This window comes from Hippoglossus hippoglossus, chromosome 6, assembly GCF_009819705.1.
Source record: "Hippoglossus hippoglossus isolate fHipHip1 chromosome 6, fHipHip1.pri, whole genome shotgun sequence".
Taxonomy (NCBI): domain Eukaryota; kingdom Metazoa; phylum Chordata; class Actinopteri; order Pleuronectiformes; family Pleuronectidae; genus Hippoglossus; species Hippoglossus hippoglossus.
Genome location: NC_047156.1, coordinates 6,131,584 through 6,154,396, shown reverse-complemented (window position 1 = coordinate 6,154,396; position 22,813 = coordinate 6,131,584). Strand labels below are relative to the sequence as shown.

The 22,813-nt window shown below is 42.8% G+C and overlaps 1 protein-coding gene across 1 annotated transcript in view; it reads left to right on the top strand.

Moving 5' to 3' along the window:
- Positions 1-21,872, top strand: part of LOC117763622 (protein arginine N-methyltransferase 8-B) — a 23,746-nt gene extending 1,874 nt beyond the window's left edge. The window contains exons 2-11 of the mRNA XM_034588886.1: positions 2,395-2,640; positions 4,630-4,785; positions 10,213-10,276; positions 10,911-11,053; positions 11,974-12,061; positions 13,869-13,984; positions 17,008-17,158; positions 20,115-20,236; positions 20,959-21,767; positions 21,840-21,872. Coding sequence (XP_034444777.1) covers positions 2,395-2,640; positions 4,630-4,785; positions 10,213-10,276; positions 10,911-11,053; positions 11,974-12,061; positions 13,869-13,984; positions 17,008-17,158; positions 20,115-20,236; positions 20,959-21,042 — 1,170 coding nt within the window. The 3' untranslated portion in view covers positions 21,043-21,767; positions 21,840-21,872. The remainder of the gene's footprint in view (positions 1-2,394; positions 2,641-4,629; positions 4,786-10,212; positions 10,277-10,910; positions 11,054-11,973; positions 12,062-13,868; positions 13,985-17,007; positions 17,159-20,114; positions 20,237-20,958; positions 21,768-21,839) is intronic.
- The last annotated feature ends 941 nt before the right edge of the window (positions 21,873-22,813 follow it).

Below are 22,813 nucleotides of genomic sequence, written 5' to 3'. Positions count from 1 at the left end.
CTTCAGTAGTCAAACAGGGGTCGACAGTCCAACAGGAACAAAGTGACTCTGTAACCTATGCATCAAGTGAATGTCCTTCTCAGATAACAGGTCTCACCTGGAGGTGCAGTGATGAGGATCAGAACCTCAGATGTGTTTATCTGCAGGGACGTGTGCCACCCTCTCTCTCCTGTGTCAGGGCGTCTCAGTTACACTCAGTGCAGCCGCTCTCATCTGTGAAGTCAGCTCTAATCTGTCCCTTAACGTCGCCCTGCAGTGATTGTGTGTCTCTGCACTGCACCTTTTGATTCTTGAATTAAACCTGGCATCCTTAATCACCTCCTCTGCGGCCCTATCCTGCAATTATCGAGTCGTAGCATTGGCTTGTAGCCATTTATCTATCCAACGAGGATTTCTTTAGAAAGACGCCTAAATGTAATCTGCAGTCTTTGAACCTGGGAGCGTGCACATCCTATTTCTGACCTCACTGTTATTTGAGGGGAGTCGCTGCATGATTCAATGAAAAGCATCGATTACAGCACAGACTCAGACAAAGTGCATTTGATGACCCTAATGATTAACATGCTGTGATGATATCTCCATCCCAGTTAGTAGGTTAATGCTGTGGTGGCTGTGGTGCACTGTGCCTCTGCAGATCAGAAACACAGATTAAAGGATTAAGAGACATTCAATAGCAGGTCTTTGCTTTTAAATCAAAAATGGCCATTCATTAAATGTGTGATCTTTTATTAATCCATCACTGAGGTTGTTTGTACCAAGTATCAACTTCAAATCTGTGAAAACTAGAGAAAGGCAGCACTTACAGTTTACGATTATTATGGTTGTCTAGAGTTTAAAAGCAGAGCAGTTTTTGCACAACTGTATTAATTATTGATTTATTCAATCATGAATTAATCATTCAGTTGTCTATCTTTTGATGTTACACGTGTACAGCATGTACAACTCTCAGGTTTGCACTAACAGTGGTGATTTAAAGTTCAACCATGTTCACCATTAAAGTGCATCCGAGGTTAACGTCTTTCCTTTGGCAGACATCTGGTCATCATCCAAGGAAATGGCAAACTTTGAATTGATGATGATGCTAAATGAAAAGTCAGGGGATCCCCAACAGGACGACAAAAATTAAGTAGATGAATGACTCTATCATATTTAATCGTATTCTCTCCAGAGTTGAGTTTCAGTGTTGTTGTGACAAATACAAAACCTGTATCTCAATTTAAAGGAATAAATAAAAGAGAGAAGGAAAGGAGGTGAAATAAGAGGCAATTAGCTCACACAAGGAAAATTAATGTCACTGACAGAAATCAGACTTTAAGTGCATTAGATCCATGTGTCACACTGTGCTGTCGCTGTAATTCACAGCAGTACGACTTCATCTATTTATGAGGTTGTCCATCTTATTGACTCTGTTGTGTGTCAGTCCTGTTGCATTATATTGAAGTGATCATTCAATACAGTCGTAGTTTATTTTAAAAGAGACTCACAGTAACTGAAATAGGAGATAAATCCGACTCACTACAGGAGATTATAGTTTCTATATCAGAGCTGATGATACATCTGGTATATTAAGCTGTGAATGACACTGTAGCCAAATTAAAACATGCAGAGGAATGGTTTGAATTCTGTCAACAGCATGTTGCATTAAATCAACTGCACTTGTATAACACTTTTCTATTTTAATTGACCACTCAAATCTTTCAAACATTTATGGGAAAACCAGCAGGGACAGTGACAAACAGGCTGGAGGAGATCAACCTCCAACCTCAAGTCATCGGGCGACTCACTGCCGACAATAACATCAATCCTGCTTTACCATTATAACCTAAAACGTTTCGTCTTCCACGTGAAATATCAAATACACTGTTGTCATGAAAAATCCCTGTCAGCTGTCGAAAGCACATATTTCTGTCCACCGTGCCAAGTGTTAATCATGTATTTTTAGAAGCCCGAACATTGTAATGAGAATTAACAGCAGAACAGCTCCCCTCGCTCAGTACTGAGAGGCTGGGCGTCTGTTTCTCCACCCCCCCCCCCCTCTCTGTCAGACTCCCACACCAACACACACTCCAATAGCCAGATCTTCCCAGCAGGCGTTAGAGGTGAGAATCAGGCCATTATGGATGTCCCCTCTGTGCAGAGCAGTGTATTTCTGCCTGCTGACAGACTTCATGTCAGTGATCAGAGGACGATCCAGATTCATGGGCTCTGCTTCTGACAGCAGATGGAGATATTAAGGGGAGTGGATGATGAATCTGAGCCAATTACTGTCCTCCAATGCAAACCACAACATCTGATTTGCTGTCACATCCTTGTTTTGTTTCTTGCTTTAAAAAGGTGTTAACCTGCAGAAAGTTGGGTCAAGTGTTTCTTCATCTTTATCTCTCCCCTCTCCAGCAGCCACAGACGCAGCCACAGCCAATCCGCATAATTCCATCCCAGTCGGCGCAGCCCGTCCCGTTGCCCAAACCTGTGCCTTCCATCCAGCACGGGACGAGGCCTCCGTTCCCGCCACACACGCCGCACGTCGCCAGCCTCCCAAGCTGCACGGGGCGGGGCAAGATGTCCAAGTTCCTCAGTCCCGAGGATATGACCTCACGAGACTACTACTTCGACTCCTACGCCCATTTCGGTATCCACGAGGTACTGTTCCATTACAGTGAGACTTACATACAAGTTCCTTCTTCTTCTCCTGATTTGATGATTAGAGGAATGTGAATCATGCGACAGTTTTTGAAGTTAAGCGATAAGAGATTTCAACAACAAAAAAATCCTGTTTGCACATTCTGTTTTTTCCACCACATCTTTTATAAAAGCTCCAGGACAAACATAAGCTCTTGCATCACATGGTTAATAGTCCACCCTATGGATTAAGCATCTTCCACTAATTGTATGAATTCCCAGAATCAAATAGAAACACACACAGATGTTTACAGCAGAGGTCTAACTATAACTGTCACAATCCTGACAACAGTTTTTGTCCTCATCGTATAATCCTGGGTTTAGAGCTGAGTCAACAGAAGTGAATGCATCTGGTAATTAGATTGTAAAACTGTGCTCGGGAATCCAAGATTCAAACCGAACCCGTAAACATTCCTTAAAGACCCAGTTGACATTTACATGGGCAGTAATGTTTGCTTTTGACGTTTCCATAAATGGCTTCGATAAAACCGTTAAACCTGCGACTTCCTGTTTCATAAACAGTGCGGCTTACGAGTCAGTCGAGTCGAGCTATTTCACTGTCACCATATCAAACAGAAGAAAATCTGCAGAGCTTCACATCTTGTCGAGGCAAAAAGGTCCATAAAAGTTGACTTTATTGGCAGATGATGGTTTACAAATCTTTTTTTTTACTCTTTTTAGACAATAGTTTAAAAGCTCCCTCACTATATCTTCCTAAAGTACCTCATGAGGATTATGCATGATAATCTTACATCTTATCCTCCTGATCTCTACCTCCCTCATCAACCTCTAAAAATCTAAGGCATCATATCACAGACTGTGGTTGAGGCTTCAGTCGGCCAATGTCAACAAAGAACCTGAGATCTGATCCTTATTTGAGAGAAACGTCCGGCTGCATGGGAGGCTGCACTTAGGCCGGCTGCCATGTTTAGGAACTACTCAGACAGGACCGTGAACAGATTATCTTGACCACAAACCGACCCTCACGAGGAAAAGGTACTTACAACCACATATTTAAAATGTTTCTATGATTATTTTTACACGCCACGTAAATATGTCTTTAGAAATGTATATAAATGTACATAAAATGTGGTACAGGACCACAAAGCTGCAGTGAAAAATATTCTAAACAAAGCATCGGCTTCCTTCTGGCCATCTTTAGAGAAAAGTCCTTCATCACGTCGTCAAAGTCCAACTATTGGATGAGTTAATCCTGGATATTATGACACATTAAAACATGATTTAATGTCGTAATTTACAATCACAAAAAACAAAAACACCTGAACCACAAAATGAACACTACGTCTAATAATAAATCATGAGGCCAAGGTCCCCCATTGGCTGCAGGACCCCGGACATGTGACCGCTTGGGCCATGAGGTAATCCATCATTCCTCGCGAATGATGAAACTTTTAAACTCCTCAAACTTAGTCCTTATCAAGAATGAGACAAGATTTAAGACAGAAAATTATCTGTCTCTCTTTATAGCCGCCACCATTCGAGATAATGTGTCTCTCCGGTTATCTCCTCCCTCAGAGTTCAGCTGCATTCTCAAGAGAGCAGACAAAGCATTAGCGTCTGTATAAAAAGAACGTTGTTCCCTGTTTGACCTGTGAGAACAGTTTCATTTTATATTTTGGGAATGTAGGCCAGGCTTATTTTTGTCATTTCTTAACAGTCTTCACACTCGTAGAGAGAGAGACAGAGAGCAGACAGGGCTTATTCAGAAACACAGACGGTGGATTTAACTGTAGAACCATTCGTCGGAGATAGAACAGTGATGATAGATTAGGTGAAGCCTGTGGGTTATTTGTCGCTGCTCCGCAAATCCACACATCTCAATGTCTAGCCAGTTATTTTAATTCAACAATCATCCCTCTCCCTGGGTGGGGGGGGGGTTCTAGCTGTGTAGCCATTTTCCTGATATCATTCATCATATGTTTAAACCAGGAGATGCTGAAGGACGAGGTGAGGACGCTCACCTACAGGAACTCCATGTACCACAACAAGCACGTGTTCAAGGACAAAATTGTGCTGGATGTCGGAAGCGGGACCGGGATCCTGTCCATGTTCGCGGCCAAGGCCGGGGCGAAGCACGTGTACGGGGTAAGACATGTGTCCTTTCAGTGGAGCGTCATAATGCCCAACCATCAGGAGGGCTGATCGCCACGGCGCCCAGTCTGACAAGCTGCACATGTACGACACGTGTATGGCTGGTACATGCATTTGGATCGTTTTTGTCAGCTTCCCTGTAATCGTCCAGGAACATCCTGTCTGACAGGCAGGTGATAAAAGCGTGCGGCCTCTCAGGCAGCTTGACAGAATGAGCCGTGGCGATTTGAGCGCTGTTATCGTGTACTGGAGCAGAGGTAGTTGCTAGTCAGGGCATGTCTGAGAGTATACGTGCTGGATGCACATCACTAGCTTGACTACGTGGAACTTATTTTTGCATTGGAGGCTCCAGACGGCGTATATTTGCTTCAGGGAAGGAATGATAAACTTGGAATTTCCAACTTGTTCCGAGTTAAACTGGTTGACCTTGTGTGACTTTGCCTCATGTTGTACGATTCTCCTGCTTCTTCTCTCCCCCCTTCTTTCTATCTCCCTGTTTTTTTACTTTAAAGTTAAATATCTCTTCACCTTTGAGTTACTGCTGTCCATCTGGAAGGTTTTAGCCTCATAAATGGGGCCAAGATTTCAGGGATTTACTTCACTTTTGACTTAGATCCCCTCAGTTTTAGCTACGCCCCAGAACCTCACACCTTTCTCATACCTGAGGCTTTAAAGCTCGGCGTGAAAGCCGGGTCTGGTGGAAGGTGGAAGAACTGGTTTCTGGGCCCAGAACAACATCATTCTATCACATGGACCTCATTAAAGTGATAACTTAAACCCTGGATCGACTGAGTGCCCGTAAAAGACTCTCTGGTGCGAAATTCCATATGTCAGGGCCACATACCCTGATACAATAAAATGAATTTTGTTTAGTTCACGTCCCATCTGATAACATGGAGAAGGCAGGGTTCATGGCCTATACTGCAGACAGCTCCCAGCAGGTAATCGAGAAACTTGTCATGTCGTCCATTCTGATATACTGTACAGTCTGTGCTGGGAAGCAAACGTGGTGATTTAATGTGTTGACTCAGGCTCAGATGTTTGTTTGCAGTGCACATTGACAGGAACTGATCCCACCTGGGACCACAGTAAATCATTTAATGTTTTTATTGGGTGGCACGGTGGTACAGTGGTTAGCGCTGCGGCCGCACACCAGGGAGGTTGTGGGTTAATCGGAAACAGCTGGCCGGGGCTCCTCCGCGTGTTCTGCATGTTCTCCCTGTTATTTTTGTGTGGAGGCTCCAGACAGTGTATATTTGCTTCAGGGAAGGAATAATGAACTTGGAATTTCCAAGAGACTCATTCTGAGCTTTACTGTTTGACCTTATGTGTTTGTGTATGTTTATGTGCATGTGTTGCCTCGTGTGTTTGTTTGCCTTCATGCCTTCTGCTGTCTCACTCAGTCCCCCCCCCCACCCCCCTTTCTCTATCATACTTCTTTTTCTGCTTTGCTCCACATTCATGGTACAACTGTCCAGCTGGTCGGGTTTTAGCCTCATAAAAGGGGCTAAAGATTACAGGGATTCAGTTCACTTTTGAATGAGATTCGCTCAGGTTTTTGCGTTTTTCTCCAGATGCTCCAGTCAGGTACATGTCCAGTGTGTAACTCTGGGATTGGCTCCAGCCCCAGCGTGACCCACAAATGAGGAGAAATATGGCGAATGAATGAACTCAATCATGAGTTGCGAGGGGTTTTGTAGTTGAGATGCTGCACTTTACACAAAAGTGACAAAAGTGACAAAGTAAAGGAGATGTTGATGCATGAAGTTTATGTACCATGTTAAGGCCGCTGTGGTCAGAACACAACTCTTCTCTCTTGAAGAAAGTCACCAGCGTTTCTCAGTTTATCTGCTGTCAAGTGAAAGTTCACTAAAAATAGTTGGCATCCAAATGTTGTTCTAAGAATATGATGCAAAATACCAATAAACAAAACTCCTGATATTCCTAAATCCAAGGAGATCCCCGTGATGCTTTCTTTCACCTGCAGGTTTGTTGATAATTTTAACAAAAGGTAGCTCACGTGAGGTTGTTGAACAATTCCAGCAATAAAAAAAACTTTAAAATAGGCTAAACTAATTATTTCCAACATGCTGTATAACTCACGGGTTGTCCGCTCGGACAGAAAAATGCCACAACACCTGGGAGGAGTCAGAAGCTTGAGAGAAGATCTAGTCCACAAGGATGAGCACAGTCACAGCGACTCTTCCCGACACTAGTGGGGTGCAATAGGCAGCTTGCGTGTGTGTGTGTGTGTGTGTGTGTGTGTGTGTGTGTGTGTGTGTGTGTGTGTGTGTGTGTGTGTGTGTGTGTGTGTGTGTGTGTGTGTTTGTGTGTGAGTGTTGACTATGTAAACACGCCTTGAGGCTTCAGTTCTCCCACTGAGGCGTGACTTTGACGGACACATGGCTAATGGCTGTCTCTTCTCACAGCGCTTCAAGCAAGAGATGAAGTATTATTGCCAATTAGAGGGGCCGGCGTTGGCAGCACACAAACAGAATACCCACACATACATGTACACAAGTATTCCTGAAGGTGCACGTGCCTTCCTCACACCAGCTGCAACACTTGGGCATCGCTGTATGTTTGCACAGTTGATACTGACAGTTTTTTAATGGGCAGATGGATCAGCGCGGTGCCAGAAGGGCTGTGGGCGCCACCAGCAGCCTCCTGACGGGTCCTCGACTAATAGGGAGCAGCGCATAGGGGCTGCTGCAGGGAGGCAGAGTCCCAACGTCCTGTATCCAGGCTCAGTGAGACCTCAGCTAGAAACCAAATGCTAATTCCCAGCATGTATGTTGTATTGTGTTGCAATTTCCAAAAAGTGGACGTAGGTTTTTGATCAGCCCCCATCTCCAACTGACAGGGATGTAAAGAGACGTGATGGGCTCTATGTCCGAGTGAGTTATTGGTTATCATGTAGAGAAAAATCAAACTCTACATCACTGAAACACAAACGAATGGTGGATATTTCCCATGATCCCCGGTTTCCTGAACCAGAAGAGCTGCCACTCCTCTAAATACACCAAGCTCTGTTCAGGACTTTTGCTATTTTAAATATTCTGGCTGAATATTGGAGACGAATGCTGTTTTTAACGACTCCTTTGTCGTCTAAACCAATCTAAAGTTTGTGTATTGTAAGTCAGTGAACCCTCAAACTATTTTCAAGCTGCAATTATAATGTAACACGGCTGCATAATTGAATTTGTGTTCCTCACAGTTGGTGTGCTGCCCGTTAAGCCCTAATCAGTTCCTTCCCCCAAAATAAAACACCTCATTCTTCCTAATGCTTTACAATATTGTGGCTCACCTCATTTTTTCCTCAAAACTGGCAAAGATCCAGCTGATTATTTTTTCTACTACGCCATCTTATTTGGTTTAAAGAAATAGAAGTAGTCACAAGAGCATCATCATTAAAACACAGGTTTTCTAACAAGGTGAAAGTCGAGAGTCACCTCGAGGAAGGAAGTTCGCCGAGAAAATAGTTGAGACTTCATTTGTGCACCTGACAGTTGTTGTGGTGCCCATGTAGGCCTAATCAGTTCCTGCCTCCAAAATAAAAGACTGCCTAGACCTCATCAGTCCTCCACGAGAGTCCGAGGCTCAGCTTCAATTCATCACTTCTCCACAATGGTGCCGGCCTCGCTTTGTCTTTTTATTATCCGGAGCACCTCGAGTTCATTCAAGAGTCCTCTGTTTGATTGGGACCAGATGGATTTCTGCAGCGGTGAGAATACGTCTGCACACCTCTGACAAACAGAGTCCCCCAGTGGGTACAACACAGCATACACACTCGAGTGGAAATCTATACCCCCGGACTACCTGGTGCTGAAAAAAACCCCGTATTGACGAATGCCTCCTGCTGAATTGTGTCCCTGCTTTATTTGAAAACTGTTCACTAGAAATGTCCACAGTTTATTCTGATGAATGATGGAGCTTTATTAAATTATAACTCTCTTATAGCTGACGGCCCCATAAATCAGGCCTGAGATGTGGATTGGTGGGCAGGACGGGAATTATAAAAGAAAAGGGAAAGAGCTCAGGATTGAGGACAGGAAACGAGTAAAGGAGAAAAAGGTGGAGATATTTCAGGGAGGAGACGAATAGGACAAGAGCAGGGATGTGAGAGCAATTTAAAAATGTCAAAAGAATAATGGAACGATGGCTGAGGGTTACATTAGGGATAAATGGCTGCTTGCTGTTGAGCAGCGACTAATCGTCACCTTAATTACTTACAGCGAGATGCTCTGACAGCACTTCAGCCTCTGTGATAACATAAAATCCATCCTTTCATATTCTTTTACCTTCCTCTATTTTCAGCTTGACTCCAGGACTCCTGTCACAATGCTTCATTAACCTCGGTGCAGGAAGTCAAATGATAAACTCACTTGCTCGTACTCGCCGCCTTCGGGCTCACACGTCACGAATGTGCCATAAGTGATAAAACCTACTTCTTGCAATCACACAGGAAAATCCCTCGATGATGAGCTTTCACAAACTAAAGTTTCCTTTAAACTGGCAAAGCTTTGTCATGTTTTTTAACCAGGTGAAGGCCTCGAGTGTTTCATTCAGACGCTCGCTAAACACATGTGACCTTGTTTTCTGCACCACAGATCACCTTATGGGTGGCTGCGGTGTTGGACAGACAGATTCTTGCTCGGAGCAATGATCCAAAAATAAAGCCGCAACTCTGAGGTTGGACCTTATTCAAAATCACACACAGATTCGGAGGGTATTGTGGATGCTGTTTTTGATGTTGTCTCTGTTTTTTTTTATCTTTGCACTCTCTTGATGCACAACAAATTTCCCCTTGTGGGACAATAAAGATAACCTAACCCAATCCAGACCCTTTAACTTACATTGGATGTTCTCCCTCTTGTCCTATGTTCTAAAATTAAATTAAATGCAACTTGTAAATTGACTGTGTTTAAAAAAGCAATTTTAAAACGACCACTCTAAACATACAACGTCACATTCACTTCGTAAAGCAGCTCTTTGTCTATCAGACACCATCAACACACTGTTAGTGCGGCAATCAAAAGCGATTCAGGGTTGAGTTTCTTTCCCAACGACACCTCAGCATGGGGACAGCTGGAGATCGACCCACTGATCTTCTACAGTGGATCACCCACTCTACCTCCTGAACCACAACATTAAGATTGAACATAAATAAAAATCTAATGAGAATATCATCAGCTTATGCAGCACACCACATTGAGATGAACCCTTTTATGTGGTGACGCCGTGAGCTGAATAAATTCAAATTGAAGACACCTTCTCTTTGAGTTCACCAGTGAGTTCTGCATCATAGGGAAACTGAGGACATGTGCATTGGATGTTCCGTTAAGTATATTCTTCCAGGAAGCATCACAGTCCTTCATGTACGCTCAGTTAATTCATTTTTTTTCCTTTCTATTCTGCCAGATTGAATGTTCCAGTATATCAGAGTACTCCGAGAGAATCATCAAGTCCAACCACCTCCACAGCGGTAAGAGCTGCTGCTGTTCCTTATCTCTCCGTTTTGACGACGCTGCACTTCAGTCTGCGAAGAGCAGCAAATAGGTTACAGCCGTGACCAACAGGTAGAGGAAGGAGGGAGCGCAGGCAGAGGATATGCAGAAGAAGGAGAAGAAGAGGGGTTGACGACTGTTAAACCGAGAGGATGATCAAACTGCTCATTTGTATTCCCATGTATAAACACGCTTTCAGCTTGTGTTAAAACATGACTCCTCTGCAAACGTGAAAACAAGTTTCTAGCCAAGCCCCTCACTATGCATCTACCAAATAAGAGCACCATAAACCTTCCCTGTCAGTAAATGCCCCGGCTGTAAACCTATGAATATCAAGTGTGCACAAGTAATTGAAAGACGAGCTGACAATAGTTGGAGTAACAGGGTTCACGTGACATTGTATCAGCAGGGAAACTCTTCTGCAGCTCTTTGTCAAGGCCGAATAAACAAATATGAACTCAGCTCATCACAGGCACCTCCACCGATTCCAATACAATCAGCCAAGATGTGGTTGTGTAGACGTGTCTCGTTCATGTGTTCCTAAAATTTTAATTATAATATGTTTATGCCTGATCGGTCGGGATGGTTTTAAAATACATGTGTGTGTTTCAGTGATCACCATCTTCAAGGGCAAGGTGGAGGAGGTGGAGCTTCCCGTCGAGAAGGTCGACATCATCATATCCGAGTGGATGGGCTACTGCCTCTTCTACGAATCCATGCTCAACACCGTCATCTTTGCCAGGGACAAGTGGCTGGTAGGACGTATGGAGTCTGTGGGAAAGACACATAATGATATGAAAGATTAGTGGAACAAAACAGACCAGAAATGTAATTTTCAGTTAATAAAAGCCTCCAACAAAAGACCTAATACCAGCATCTACACTGAATGTATTGAAGTGAAGTAGAAATTTCTATCTAATAAAAAAAGTAATCATTGAAAGTTTCCAACCTTTTCAGCTGGTGAGCTCAGAAATAGTTTGTCTCTAGTTGAATATGAATAATTTCAGAGGGCAGACATTTTTTAATTATCCAACACAGAAATAAGTTTTTGGATTACTTTGCGTTGGAGTTGATATACATTACTGAACCTTGAAAAAAAGATTACTAGTTTTTTTATTTATTTATTTATTTATATGTAGACAGATTTGACACTGTCTCACTTAATGAAATAAGTCCTTCCGTAGGTTTACCCATGGACATCATAGATTGTACATGCAGATGGACAATAGGTCTCCAAGTCCAGGCTGAAAAATACCAGTATTCACCTTTAATAACCAATAACCCATCTCATGAAACTCAACATAATCTCACAAACCACAGCTTTAAAACAATTGTTCACTTCATTGCTAATTGCTAAACCCAATAATAAACCTGAACACGACATGCAGGTTGTATAACCTACCATTTAATTAATAAGTCTATAAAATAAGAAATACTTCTTTATGAATAACGACTTCTTATTTATGTTTGTTAATTATTGTTGTTGTAAAATAATGTTTGTGTTATAAATCAGAGCGTCTACTCGTTCCAGTCTGAGCGCAGCAGGAACAGCTCAATAATTGAAACCTGTTCTTGGCTGAGAAATGAAATGTCACCGACCCTGAAATCTACACCTTTTTTTTTATGTGTTCAGGATTAATTGCTGAGTCGTTTCTTCGCCTCATTTGTCAAACAGAAACCCGGTGGATTAATGTTTCCTGACCGAGCCTCGCTGTACGTGGTGGCCATCGAAGACAGGCAGTACAAGGACTTCAAAATACATTGTAAGTTCAGTGTGTGTGACTGTCGGTGGTGGGAAGTAACTAAGTACATTTATTCAAGTAGTGTGCTTTACTATTTTACTTTTTACTCCACTTCATTCATTCAGCAGCTTTAGTTAATAGTTCTGGCTGCCGACATCTTAAGAAAAAATAGCGTTTTGAATTTTAGACATCTGTGTTGTTCATCACCAAATAGTGATTTTGTCCTTCAAACTTCTCACATGGTTAAATTTCATTAAATGATCCAATATTTCACCAAAAATCGAATATGAGCCGAAACTCAGAAAACGATTTATTTTTGTGTTTCGCATTAATAATCTCACGACCCCTCAGATTTACCTGATGTAATATGACATATGTTAGTTGTCACTTTTTATTCTCAATTCTATCGTTCATTTGAATGTGGGGGAAAAGTTCCTATTTGATATAAAAATATGGAATAATAGTTGGAACAAACCAGTACTTTTACTTTAGTACTCCATTTTGCAGCCCTTACTGAACCTTTACTTATGAAGGCCGATTCATACAGGACTTTTACTTGTAAATTAGTATTTTTCAGAGTCATCATCCATCATCTATCATATTTTACATTGATCTGAATACAGTGTTCCTTCCACCACAGTGCTGAGCGCTCCTATTACCTGGAGCTGTGCTGTGAAACTGTCGTCCTGTACTGAGCTGTTCCTTGTTCTGTCCCTGCTGTACACCGTGCAGCTCTCAGGTGTCTATAACCAGGATTATGTCTCTACATTATAAATGAGTCATCCCTGTACAACATAATCTACACATCCACATTGCAGTCACACAGATGTGGGAGCACTCACACAGCACACAACCTCTCCGGCTCTGCAAATGACTTTTCCTCGGGCGTAAAAAACCAGGGGCGATAATTGAAATTGTTATAAGTCAACAATCTTTCCATCCGTGTTTCATCACACTCCAAACCTGCCAGGAGGACTGTGGGTGATGGTTTTACTGCCGGACACGAAGCATAAGCACTGCACTAAAGCCGCTGCACGACCTAGATCACAACAGGCAAAGTGCACAATGGCCCATAGGCCTCCTACTCACGCTCCCCATGCAGCCGGGGAAATTATACAACCACAGTGCACCAGATAATATCCGGGGAAAGTAATATTGCTCTATCTCACTGCAGCGCCAGCCTTCCCATCATACTCCAATTTAGTCTGCCATTATTCTGTATTTCAGGAGCATACACGAGGCCAGACTGGAGTGAGTGGAGTGCGGATATTGACCACAAGCTTCTCTCTCTCCAGGCAGACGGCCAAAAATGACCTTTAGACCGAGTGAGAAGCGGCCCCAGTGAAATACTCCAGTATTCTGAGAGCATTCTGTCATTAGTGCTGCTCTGCCTTATATAAGTTGGCAGCATGCAATGCAAATACAGTATTACAAAAAGCCCCCGGAGGTTTGTGACCTGTTCATTATCACCAGCTCTTCTGCTCGCTCAAGTAGTTCTCTCCTTTTGGGTCACGGCAGCTATTTCAAGGAGCTGAATGAATAATGTATGAGTGGATTTAGCCTAAGCAGCAAGGAAACCCGAGGTAAGAGCGTTCAACGAGCATCATGTTTTCAAATCAATATCTGAAATGAACATTGTTCCAAAACATCAAGCTCTTTAAGAAAAGCCACAACTAGTGTTGATTTACATCTGCAGCTTGCACCTCATGTGACCAGGGAAACTGCATCAAACCATGGAAAGACTAAAGACTTCTCGTTTATTTGTGATATAGAAATATAAGATTAAAAAAATGCTTTTAAAGTAATGAAATGCTGATGTGCTTTACAGGGTGGGAGAACGTGTATGGCTTTGACATGACCTGTATCCGTAACGTGGCGATGAGGGAGCCGCTGGTGGACGTCGTGGACCAAAAACAGGTGGTGACCAACTCCTGCTTGGTCAAGGTCAGTAAAATACATATTCATATTCTAGCTGAAAAGTGTAAAGCCTGGCTGCATGTCAGCTGTAGACCGAGCACAGTGCAGATGAGGGTTTCCAATGTGTTCAGTATTTTGTCATAACCCTATAGAACTGTTGCTGTTTTCAGATATGAAAAGTTCAGAAACTTGGGTCTTTGCCTGCGTCTTCTACATGTGTGCCATAATCCAGAGATATGTCCCTGCTGTTTTCCACATAGGCTCCCTCGTTTCTGGGGATTTTACCAGGGGGCTGGCAGGACAAGTTCTGGAAAATATCCAGAGCAACTGACTTGGACATTTGCATTATCACATACAGCCCCAACAAAGTAAACACATATTTATAGGCACATGGTTCAGGCCTCTATCAGAGTAATCTCACAATCTCAATACAAATATAAAGCTGAACCTCACTTTTAACAGGCATTTCAACCTTTTAGTCAAACTGAGCTGAAGGAAAAATACTTTAACACTTAAGTTTAGAAGTCTTAAAGTTATATAAGTAATTTAGAGCTAGCTAGCTGACGCTAAGCAAGCTAGCTGAAACTAGCCTGCATCATGATGGACGAATGTAAAGTAACACAACAGCAGAGGAGCCACACAACACAGTGAAACACACAGAACTACTGTGGGAGCTCGAAACAGACCAGTGGTAAATCTCTGGTTTCCTGTTTCACACTCAGGTGGATCCATCCATGTTTCCTTCTTCTCTTCTTCTCTCAGTTTACTGGCAGATCACAACTTAACGTGCACACCGCCACCTACTGTACAAAAGTGTGTTACATCATGTCAATTAACACATTTCCTGGAAATCAGCCCTGTAACAGTGTCTTTTAAAAAGATGATCCCGATGTCTCCTATTCCGTCTCCTTCTGTCCCACAAACCCCCGGTAGTCAACACATACATATTTTTCTTTTAAATTAAATTTCCTTGTCACTAAAACTGATTCTGAAGTAAAATTTCAGACTTTCAACATCAAGTTGACTCTAAACATTTCAACTTAATTCTCGAAATGCAAAATAAAAACAATCCTCTGACTTAGTCTAACTTTATTCCCGAATATGAATCTTCCTCTTCTCACTTTTACGCATGGACCCAGTTCTCTTCCATCATTTATTAACTGTCGATCATATCACGATCTTCATTGGGACATGTGGTGTTACGCTGAAGCTCAATTTAATACGACCCAATCTCAAACCTCATGAACTTCATAAGCACCATCGTCAGCTGTGGACAAAAACTATATGATTGATAACTAATAAGGATGATTTTATTGTGTAGTGAATCGTCTTCAGTGATTGGTAACCATTGTGTGTGATGTGCTGCAGCTGGTAGAGTTCAACCTTGATGTGTGGCCCCGTCTGCTCCTCTCTCTGTGGATTAGACTGATCAGGTTGAGCTGTGCCATGCATGTCAATAGCCGCCTGTCTCCTCCTGCTGATTGTGCTCCTGGTCACGGTGACCTTCTTATCGCTGGCATTGATTCGACAGCTCGGACCCGTCTCACCTCTCTCCTGGAGGAACACCGCTCTGCGATCATACCTCGACTTCAGCCTCTTTTCTACCTTGGACGGTCCAACGTTTGTTTTCCTTTCATTATAACAATGCAGTGAGACAGCAGAGATATTATCGGACATGAGAGTTTAATGAAAATCTCTATGAAGCTGCTGGGGGATGCTGCTCCTCTTTGGAGAAAGAAGCCGTACATCAATGTTTACCCCGCTGACGAGCTTTATTGTCTTTAAATGGATTACTGACTGACCTCATTAAGGTTGTGGGGTGGAGGAGTGGTACACACAGGACCTCATGTTATTAAACTGCTGTGTGAAACCTCGGTAACAATACTCAGAGAGCGTCATTACCAGGTATCACCCTGCAGAAGATAAACACATTAAACATTAACAACCTGCATAATAATTCTCTGCAAAGATGTATCTTGCTTTCCAATGGTAAACATTTCAGTGCAACACTAATGCTGCCATCTTTAACTTGGAAATATGGCTTTGAGAAGTGCACGACCACAGTAAACATCTAGTAAATGTGCCAGCGGAGGGAATCTGACATTAATATCTCAGTGTTTTTTTTTTTTATTGCCAGCAAACAGAAGGCTCATTCCTCCGCAGCGAACGTGGCATCTGGCAGCGAAGCCGATGAGCATCTATTAGCGTCGATGGTACATGAAACTAGATTATCACACCACTGCCTACATGTTTACCCTGCGGCGGGGGTTTCAGGTGAGCCGCACTCCGCCTCTGTTACTCGGCTCATCAGTTACTGTTGGTACTCGCGACAGCAAATCGAGATGTGGGACAACATGTTCCTCGCTGAAAATGGCCAAGTCCTAGCGGGATGATGAGATATCAGATACCCTGTTAGACTGATTGGAACCAGGGGACATTCACAGATTGGGATTGATAGCACCGTTATGCATGAATTATACGAGGAATCCAGTAATGTGTGTGACTCAGGCCCCTTCTCCTCGTTATACTGGCCTCATTCTGGGCATTTAGTAGGATCTGGCTTCGTAGGGTTTGGTGGTGACACTATCTCCTGCAGGAAGAGGGCGAAATGTACTTCCTGAGGCTGTTTCTTTTCTTTGTGCATTAAACGTGACATTACATCTGGGTTTATTCCATTAGCAGAAGCTCTGTGGTAGCTTCATAACATTAAGATGAACTATATACCCATGGCAAAAAAGCAAATAAGAATACTCTCAGAATACAAATTCTTTTAAAAATGGTTAAGGGGGAAAACTTTTGACTAACAACTTGCACTTTCAGGGTTGTGTTCGGTGGCCGAGAAACATATTGCAACGAAAATGTTTCCAGGGGACCCAAAAAAGTGATGAACCTGGCTGCAGTTCAATGCTTTGAGAAGTTCCATCACCACTGACGAGAAGCAGACTTCAACAAAGTGTTTTCTTAATTTGCAGTGCGTTGAGCTCTCTCGACCCCCGTACTTGTGTCTGTGTCGTCCAGATAAACGTGAGACGAGTTCTTGACTCTTTCAGGAGGTGGACATCTACACGGTGAAGCCTGAGGACCTCTCGTTCACCTCGGCGTTCTGCCTGCAGATCCAGAGGAACGACTACATCCACGCTCTGGTCACCTACTTCAACATCGAGTTCACCAAGTGTCACAAGAAGACTGGTTTCAGTACCGGTGAGAGGCCACACGCTTTCCCCTACATTACACCTGCATCTCCAAAGCATTCAAGCTGCACTATATAAATTCAAAACTTTATTCACCTGCATTCACTGAGATGCATTAGTAAAACATCAGCAATGAAACAGCACCCTCCAGTGGTCAGACTCTGTATCGTGACAAAGGCCATGACAGAGTTGTTTCTTTACCGAAGCTGTTTGTTTCTTTTGGTTCCACATTGGTATTTCCTGTTTGTTACAAGAACGTCATACGATTGCAAGGGAGGAATTATTACTTTATTCATTTAGTTTATAACTTTATTTATCAGGGGCCATTATCAACACAACCCAGTGAGCCAGAGTTTGCTATAAAGCTAATTTACATCTGCTGTCGCACGGTGGGAAAAATATAAAAGCCCAAATAGTGCAACACAACAATATCATAATTAACAACAAATAACTGACAAAATTCAGGACTTCACATATAAAGTATTATACAAACTATAAATAGTGTGCATAACTCAACCAAGGCTGAAGAGGACTCTTAAATGTGCCAGGTTATTTTTTTTGGGATGAATTATTCCTTTGGGAGTTAAAGAGGAAAGTGATAGAATCCTGGATCCGGACCATGATCCAGATCTGCACCAAAGTTGAATGGGTTCTTTCCTGACTCATCCCGCTTCCTTCCACCAAGTTCCATCCTGTTTTTGTGAAATCTTGCTTACAAACGAACAAACAAACAAACGGATAGGGGTGAAAACATAACCTCCCTCGTCTCATATAAACGTCTCTGTTGGTAAACGGTTCCAAAGGTCAACGATCACATGATTTATCTTAAGTATTTTGTTTTAAAAATACTGGTTTGCATTACCGTTGACATTTAATGTTGGAAATTAAACCCCCAGGGGTCGGAAATTCAGTCCCTCAGTATCATAACAACCTCACCAGTCACTTGTCGTATTAATATAGCTGTAAAGTAAAACCAGGCTCAAAGCATCACAGCGGCCCAACGTACAATAAATCTGACGTTCAGCGTGTTTCCTCCCGGAGCTGTGCAGCTTCTAAACTAATAAATAACCTGGTTATTTCTCCCAAACAGGAAATGTAATACGTCTGTTTTGTGGTTTGAGTGAATTGACTCTGTCATCTTTCCTCGTGATGAATTGAAATTCCTCTGATCGTACATACACACTTATAATGTGGAGCTTATAGAGGCTTTAAAGACGTGGATCACATTGTGTTAGAAGCAGTTCAAATCAGACTAACTGATTAAAATGCTGCTGCAGTGGAGTGTGTGTGTGTGTGTGTGGGGCCTGGGTAAAAATCAGTGTGTGATTGACCTCTAGTGGTGCTGGAGTGAAGTACATCTCTTAACAAATACTGTATAATGACATTGATGATTGTACGTTAGCACTAATTAGCAGAGAGAAAATCAGACTGGCTCCTTATCCTCTATTAAATCGCTCCTAAAACAAATTAATAAACATGCTTTTACTGGAATTGTGGTCTGAATGTGCTCTTATTTTTTTAAGTAATCTTACGACCCTGATTTTTATACAATGAAATCTTTGTGTCCCTTATTTTATTAGATTATTTTCATTATCTTATATTGTTCTGTTTTATTTCTTTATTTCCTTCCTTCATTTTGCTTCTTATGATACATTATTGCTTGACATTGCTTTTATCAGTTTGTTCTGTAAAGCCCTATATTATTAATAATAACAACAACAATAAGAAGAAGAAGAATTTTTTTAACCTATTTTCTGCCCTCAATTCCCTTTTATAGATTTTTGTACGTGCGGTTTTTTGTCTGTCAAGAAAGTTTTCTATTGTCAGTCTTGAAAACAGCTTCTCATCTAAAACTTTAAGATACAGCTCTAACGCTCACGTTGTACAAAGTGTGTGATTGATTCCCCGCACACAGTCTCGAAAAGATGTTTCCATCAGACGGACTCAGGTAGCAGTCAGAGTTTCATGCCGGTCGGTGGAGTTGGAATCTCATTTGCTGAATTAGCATAGGAAACGCAGCTCTACCTTTTTCTGTGTGAACTCCTTACTGAGCCGTGCCCACAGACCGAGAGCCAGCTCTGTGCACCAGTCATACTGATGGGCAGAGCCCCCTTTAATGTGTGGACCCACAAAGAGCTCGTCTCTGAAGGCAACGTTACCCGTCGGCCCCAGGACGGACGGCAGATATTCGATTTAAGCGCTGCTGACCTTTTGAATCTCAGCCAAGCGATCAGTGATGGTCCGGCCCCTGGGGAATACACTCACATTTGTTTTTTGGGGTTCTTGGGTTTCAGGTTGTACTTGTGTGTGTTTCCATCACTCACAGAACAACGCACACATAAAGTAGCACAAAAGACACAGAGTGAAATGGTAATGAAGGCAGAGCAGCAGTGCAGAGGTCAGGAATGCATTTTCTAGCTTTTACTTCAGTGTCTTCGTCTCTAGAGGAGAAACCTGCTCCTCATGACAAGGACACAGACTCAACTCCCTGCATCTGTTCCTCCTCTTCCTCTGTTTGTGTTTATGCTTTGTGTCACACAGAGAATTTAAATGTCATCAGATCCTTGGTAGCTGTGAAAATGATTAACTGGGTGTAAAAAATTGGCATCGTGGATAATTTACTGTTTCTTTTCCCCCTGACACAGTTTGTTCATAACAACTTCCTTATACACTTTCTTATAAAAAGGCCTAAATTGTACATAACAGCTTTCCTCATAGTTAATGAGTCATTTATTAATTATTCATTTTAAACCAATGACAAAAGCTACTTTTATGACGTCATTATTAAGGATTTCATTTTTGTAATAATCTGTCATATCAGAAGTTGCAGATTTCATTTGTGCATGGTTTTTAAGTCTTTACCAAGAAGTTATCACATACAATTTCTAAAACCGTGTGTGTGTGCGTGTGTGCGTGTGTGCGTGTGTGTGTGTGTGTGTGTGTGTGTGTGTGTGTGTGTGTTGCAGCTCCAGATGCATCTTACACCCACTGGAAGCAGACCGTGTTTTACCTGGAGGAGTATTTGACGGTGCGTAGAGGAGAGGAGATCGTGGGCAGCATCGCCATGAAGCCCAATGAGAAGAACATTGTGAGTATAACAACGCTCACACTGTGATAACCGTGTGTTGAACTCTAACACCGATAATGGCAGCGGCTAAGAAATGACTAATTTCCTGAGTTGTCGCCCCCTCCCCCCCACACAGGTGGTTTTCCCCTCAGTGTTGGACTGTGGTCAAACAGGAAGAAGCACCGCAGCCGCTCTCTGACAAACAGCAGCAGATTCTCATGTGTCCTCTCCTGCCCCAGAGGGAGAGGACATGTTGCTTTCTGCTGTTGTCTGACTCAAACAGTTTGTGTTCATGTAAAACCTCCTTCTGCCAGCAGGTGAAAATCCAAAACAGAATTGCACATTTTAATATACGTTTCGTCACTTATTGCCAGGAGGGTTTTAAGGTATTTTTTAAAGGCACCAGGCAAAAGGGACCTGGAGGACCTCACATCAAACTATAGCCCTCCCCCCGCCCCAAGAAGCACATGAAACCAAAGCACATAATTATTAATTAACATAATTAAGGGTCAGGTAATAAAGTTTAAGTGCAACCCCCCCCCCCCCCCCCCCCCACACACATCACACACACATTTAGACATTAGACTTCAACCAAACCATGAAGCTTTTGGCTTCCATCGGGCTCCCCCTCTCAACTCAGGGCCCCCCCCTCCCAGCTGAGGGCCCCTCATTCTCCTTCGTTGCCCACCCTGCTCATTACTTGACACTTTCGTTTCTCTCTCTCTCTCTCTGTCGACCTGCAGCGTGACTTGGACTTCACCTTCGAGCTGGATTTTAAGGGGCAGCTGTGTGAAGCGGCCATTTCTCACGACTACAAGATGCGTTAACTTTGCCACCGAGGGGGACGCCGGTGCCCCGTCGAGTTCCAGCCCTTGATCACCAGAGGGAGACGGAGACACTCCCCCCCCCCCCCGACCATAGACCAGGAAAGACCAGGCCGAGGAGCGGGCTGAGAGGGCCCCGCTGACAACATCACTATTGTCACTTGGATGAAGGCAGGAAGTCACTAACTGACGGTGAACAGCTCTGAATGTAACACTGACAAAAAAAAAAGAGGTCAGGGATATTTTTTATTCTCGATGAATGTCAAAGATTAATCGATGTACGTGTGGTGTGAGATGGAGTGATGTACCTCTGTGTTCTCTTTTTTACGATTACTTGAACCTTACGGAGCGACGCCTGACGAATTACTGTACTGTTCACATTCTGTTACAAATAGAGAAACAATTTGAAGGCATAGTTCTTATGTCGTACTATGTACTGTAGGGAATGATTGTCAGATTATAGTTGTGTAAATTTAGCAATGTGGGGAAAACCTAGCAGCAATCGAACGCCAAAGCCAAGGACCAACCTGCGTACGTGCCGTGTATGTGAAAGGTGACGTGTTTGCATCGTCAGTGTACAAGTAGCTTTTCTGTGAGTGTGTAATAGGTGTCGACGCTCGAACTGGTGCACGGCTTGGACTCCAGACGTGGCCCCCCCGTGTCGTCAGTTTGAGCTGTGAGGTTGACATGCCAATAACATACCTGCCCATCCCAACTGCCTGGACCAGGTGCCGGAGTGCTCCTAGTTCTTTTTCCCGCACTGATGCATTTAGCCGTTCTCTGTAGTTTCGTGAGTAAAGACTGACCACGCTCCTTTACGGGAGAATTTAAGGCCCGGGCATAAGAAATCAAATAAAAGATAAGGAGATTTTGACAATAAACACTGTCGCCTCGTATCAAGAATGTTCTTGGTTCGAATGGAGACTCTTGATTGGTCGTATTTTGTATCAATCTGTGCAGCGTGTACCCCACCTCTTTAGGCTCTAGCTTTTCCACGATCTTCAAAGATTAACGCTAAGGTGATGGATGGATTTAGATAAAGAAGATAGAATTTCGAGAATAAGATCCAAATGTTGAGGATAAAGTCAAACTAAGTCAGAGGAAGATCATTTTTTGCCACTTCTACTATAAAAATACTCTGGTTCATCTACTCTTAGTTAGAAAAGTAAGTGAGAGAATTACAACTTCAGAATGTTTGGTTTAATCATTGACAAACTTGTATTTGTCCATTACACCTTATTTCAGTTTACAGGAATACAACCACCGCCTACAACACAAAACTTTCTACTTACTACTGATCTTTATGTACTTAAATCTTTCAATTTCAAGTGAATTATTGATATTTTGACTTCAATCTCAAAGTGCAAAAACCTTCCTCTTCTCCTCTTCTTTCTTGAGCCTGACCCTAATACTCTCCCGCACTCTTTACTGGTTTGAGATAAGACATCACTCAAACCACAGACGGGAGCCGTTCATCCTTCAGTCTACATCTGGACATAATTGATACTAACTAGTCCAACCTGAAATACATTCATGAATCCCTTTGTACCAGGAAGCTGTTGAGAACAGATGTTTCTCATCTTTTCCTGCCGGTAACGAGCTCCAACCTTCAAAGAGCAGCGAGTGTAATAATGATGAAAACTGGAGACACCGTTCCTGTGCCGGGTTCCATGGTGTGGAGTTTACAGACAGCACGAAGAAGAAGAAGAAGAACATCTTTCCACTTCACCTATGCTCTTACTGAACTAACGTCATCGCCAAGGTAACCACGGAG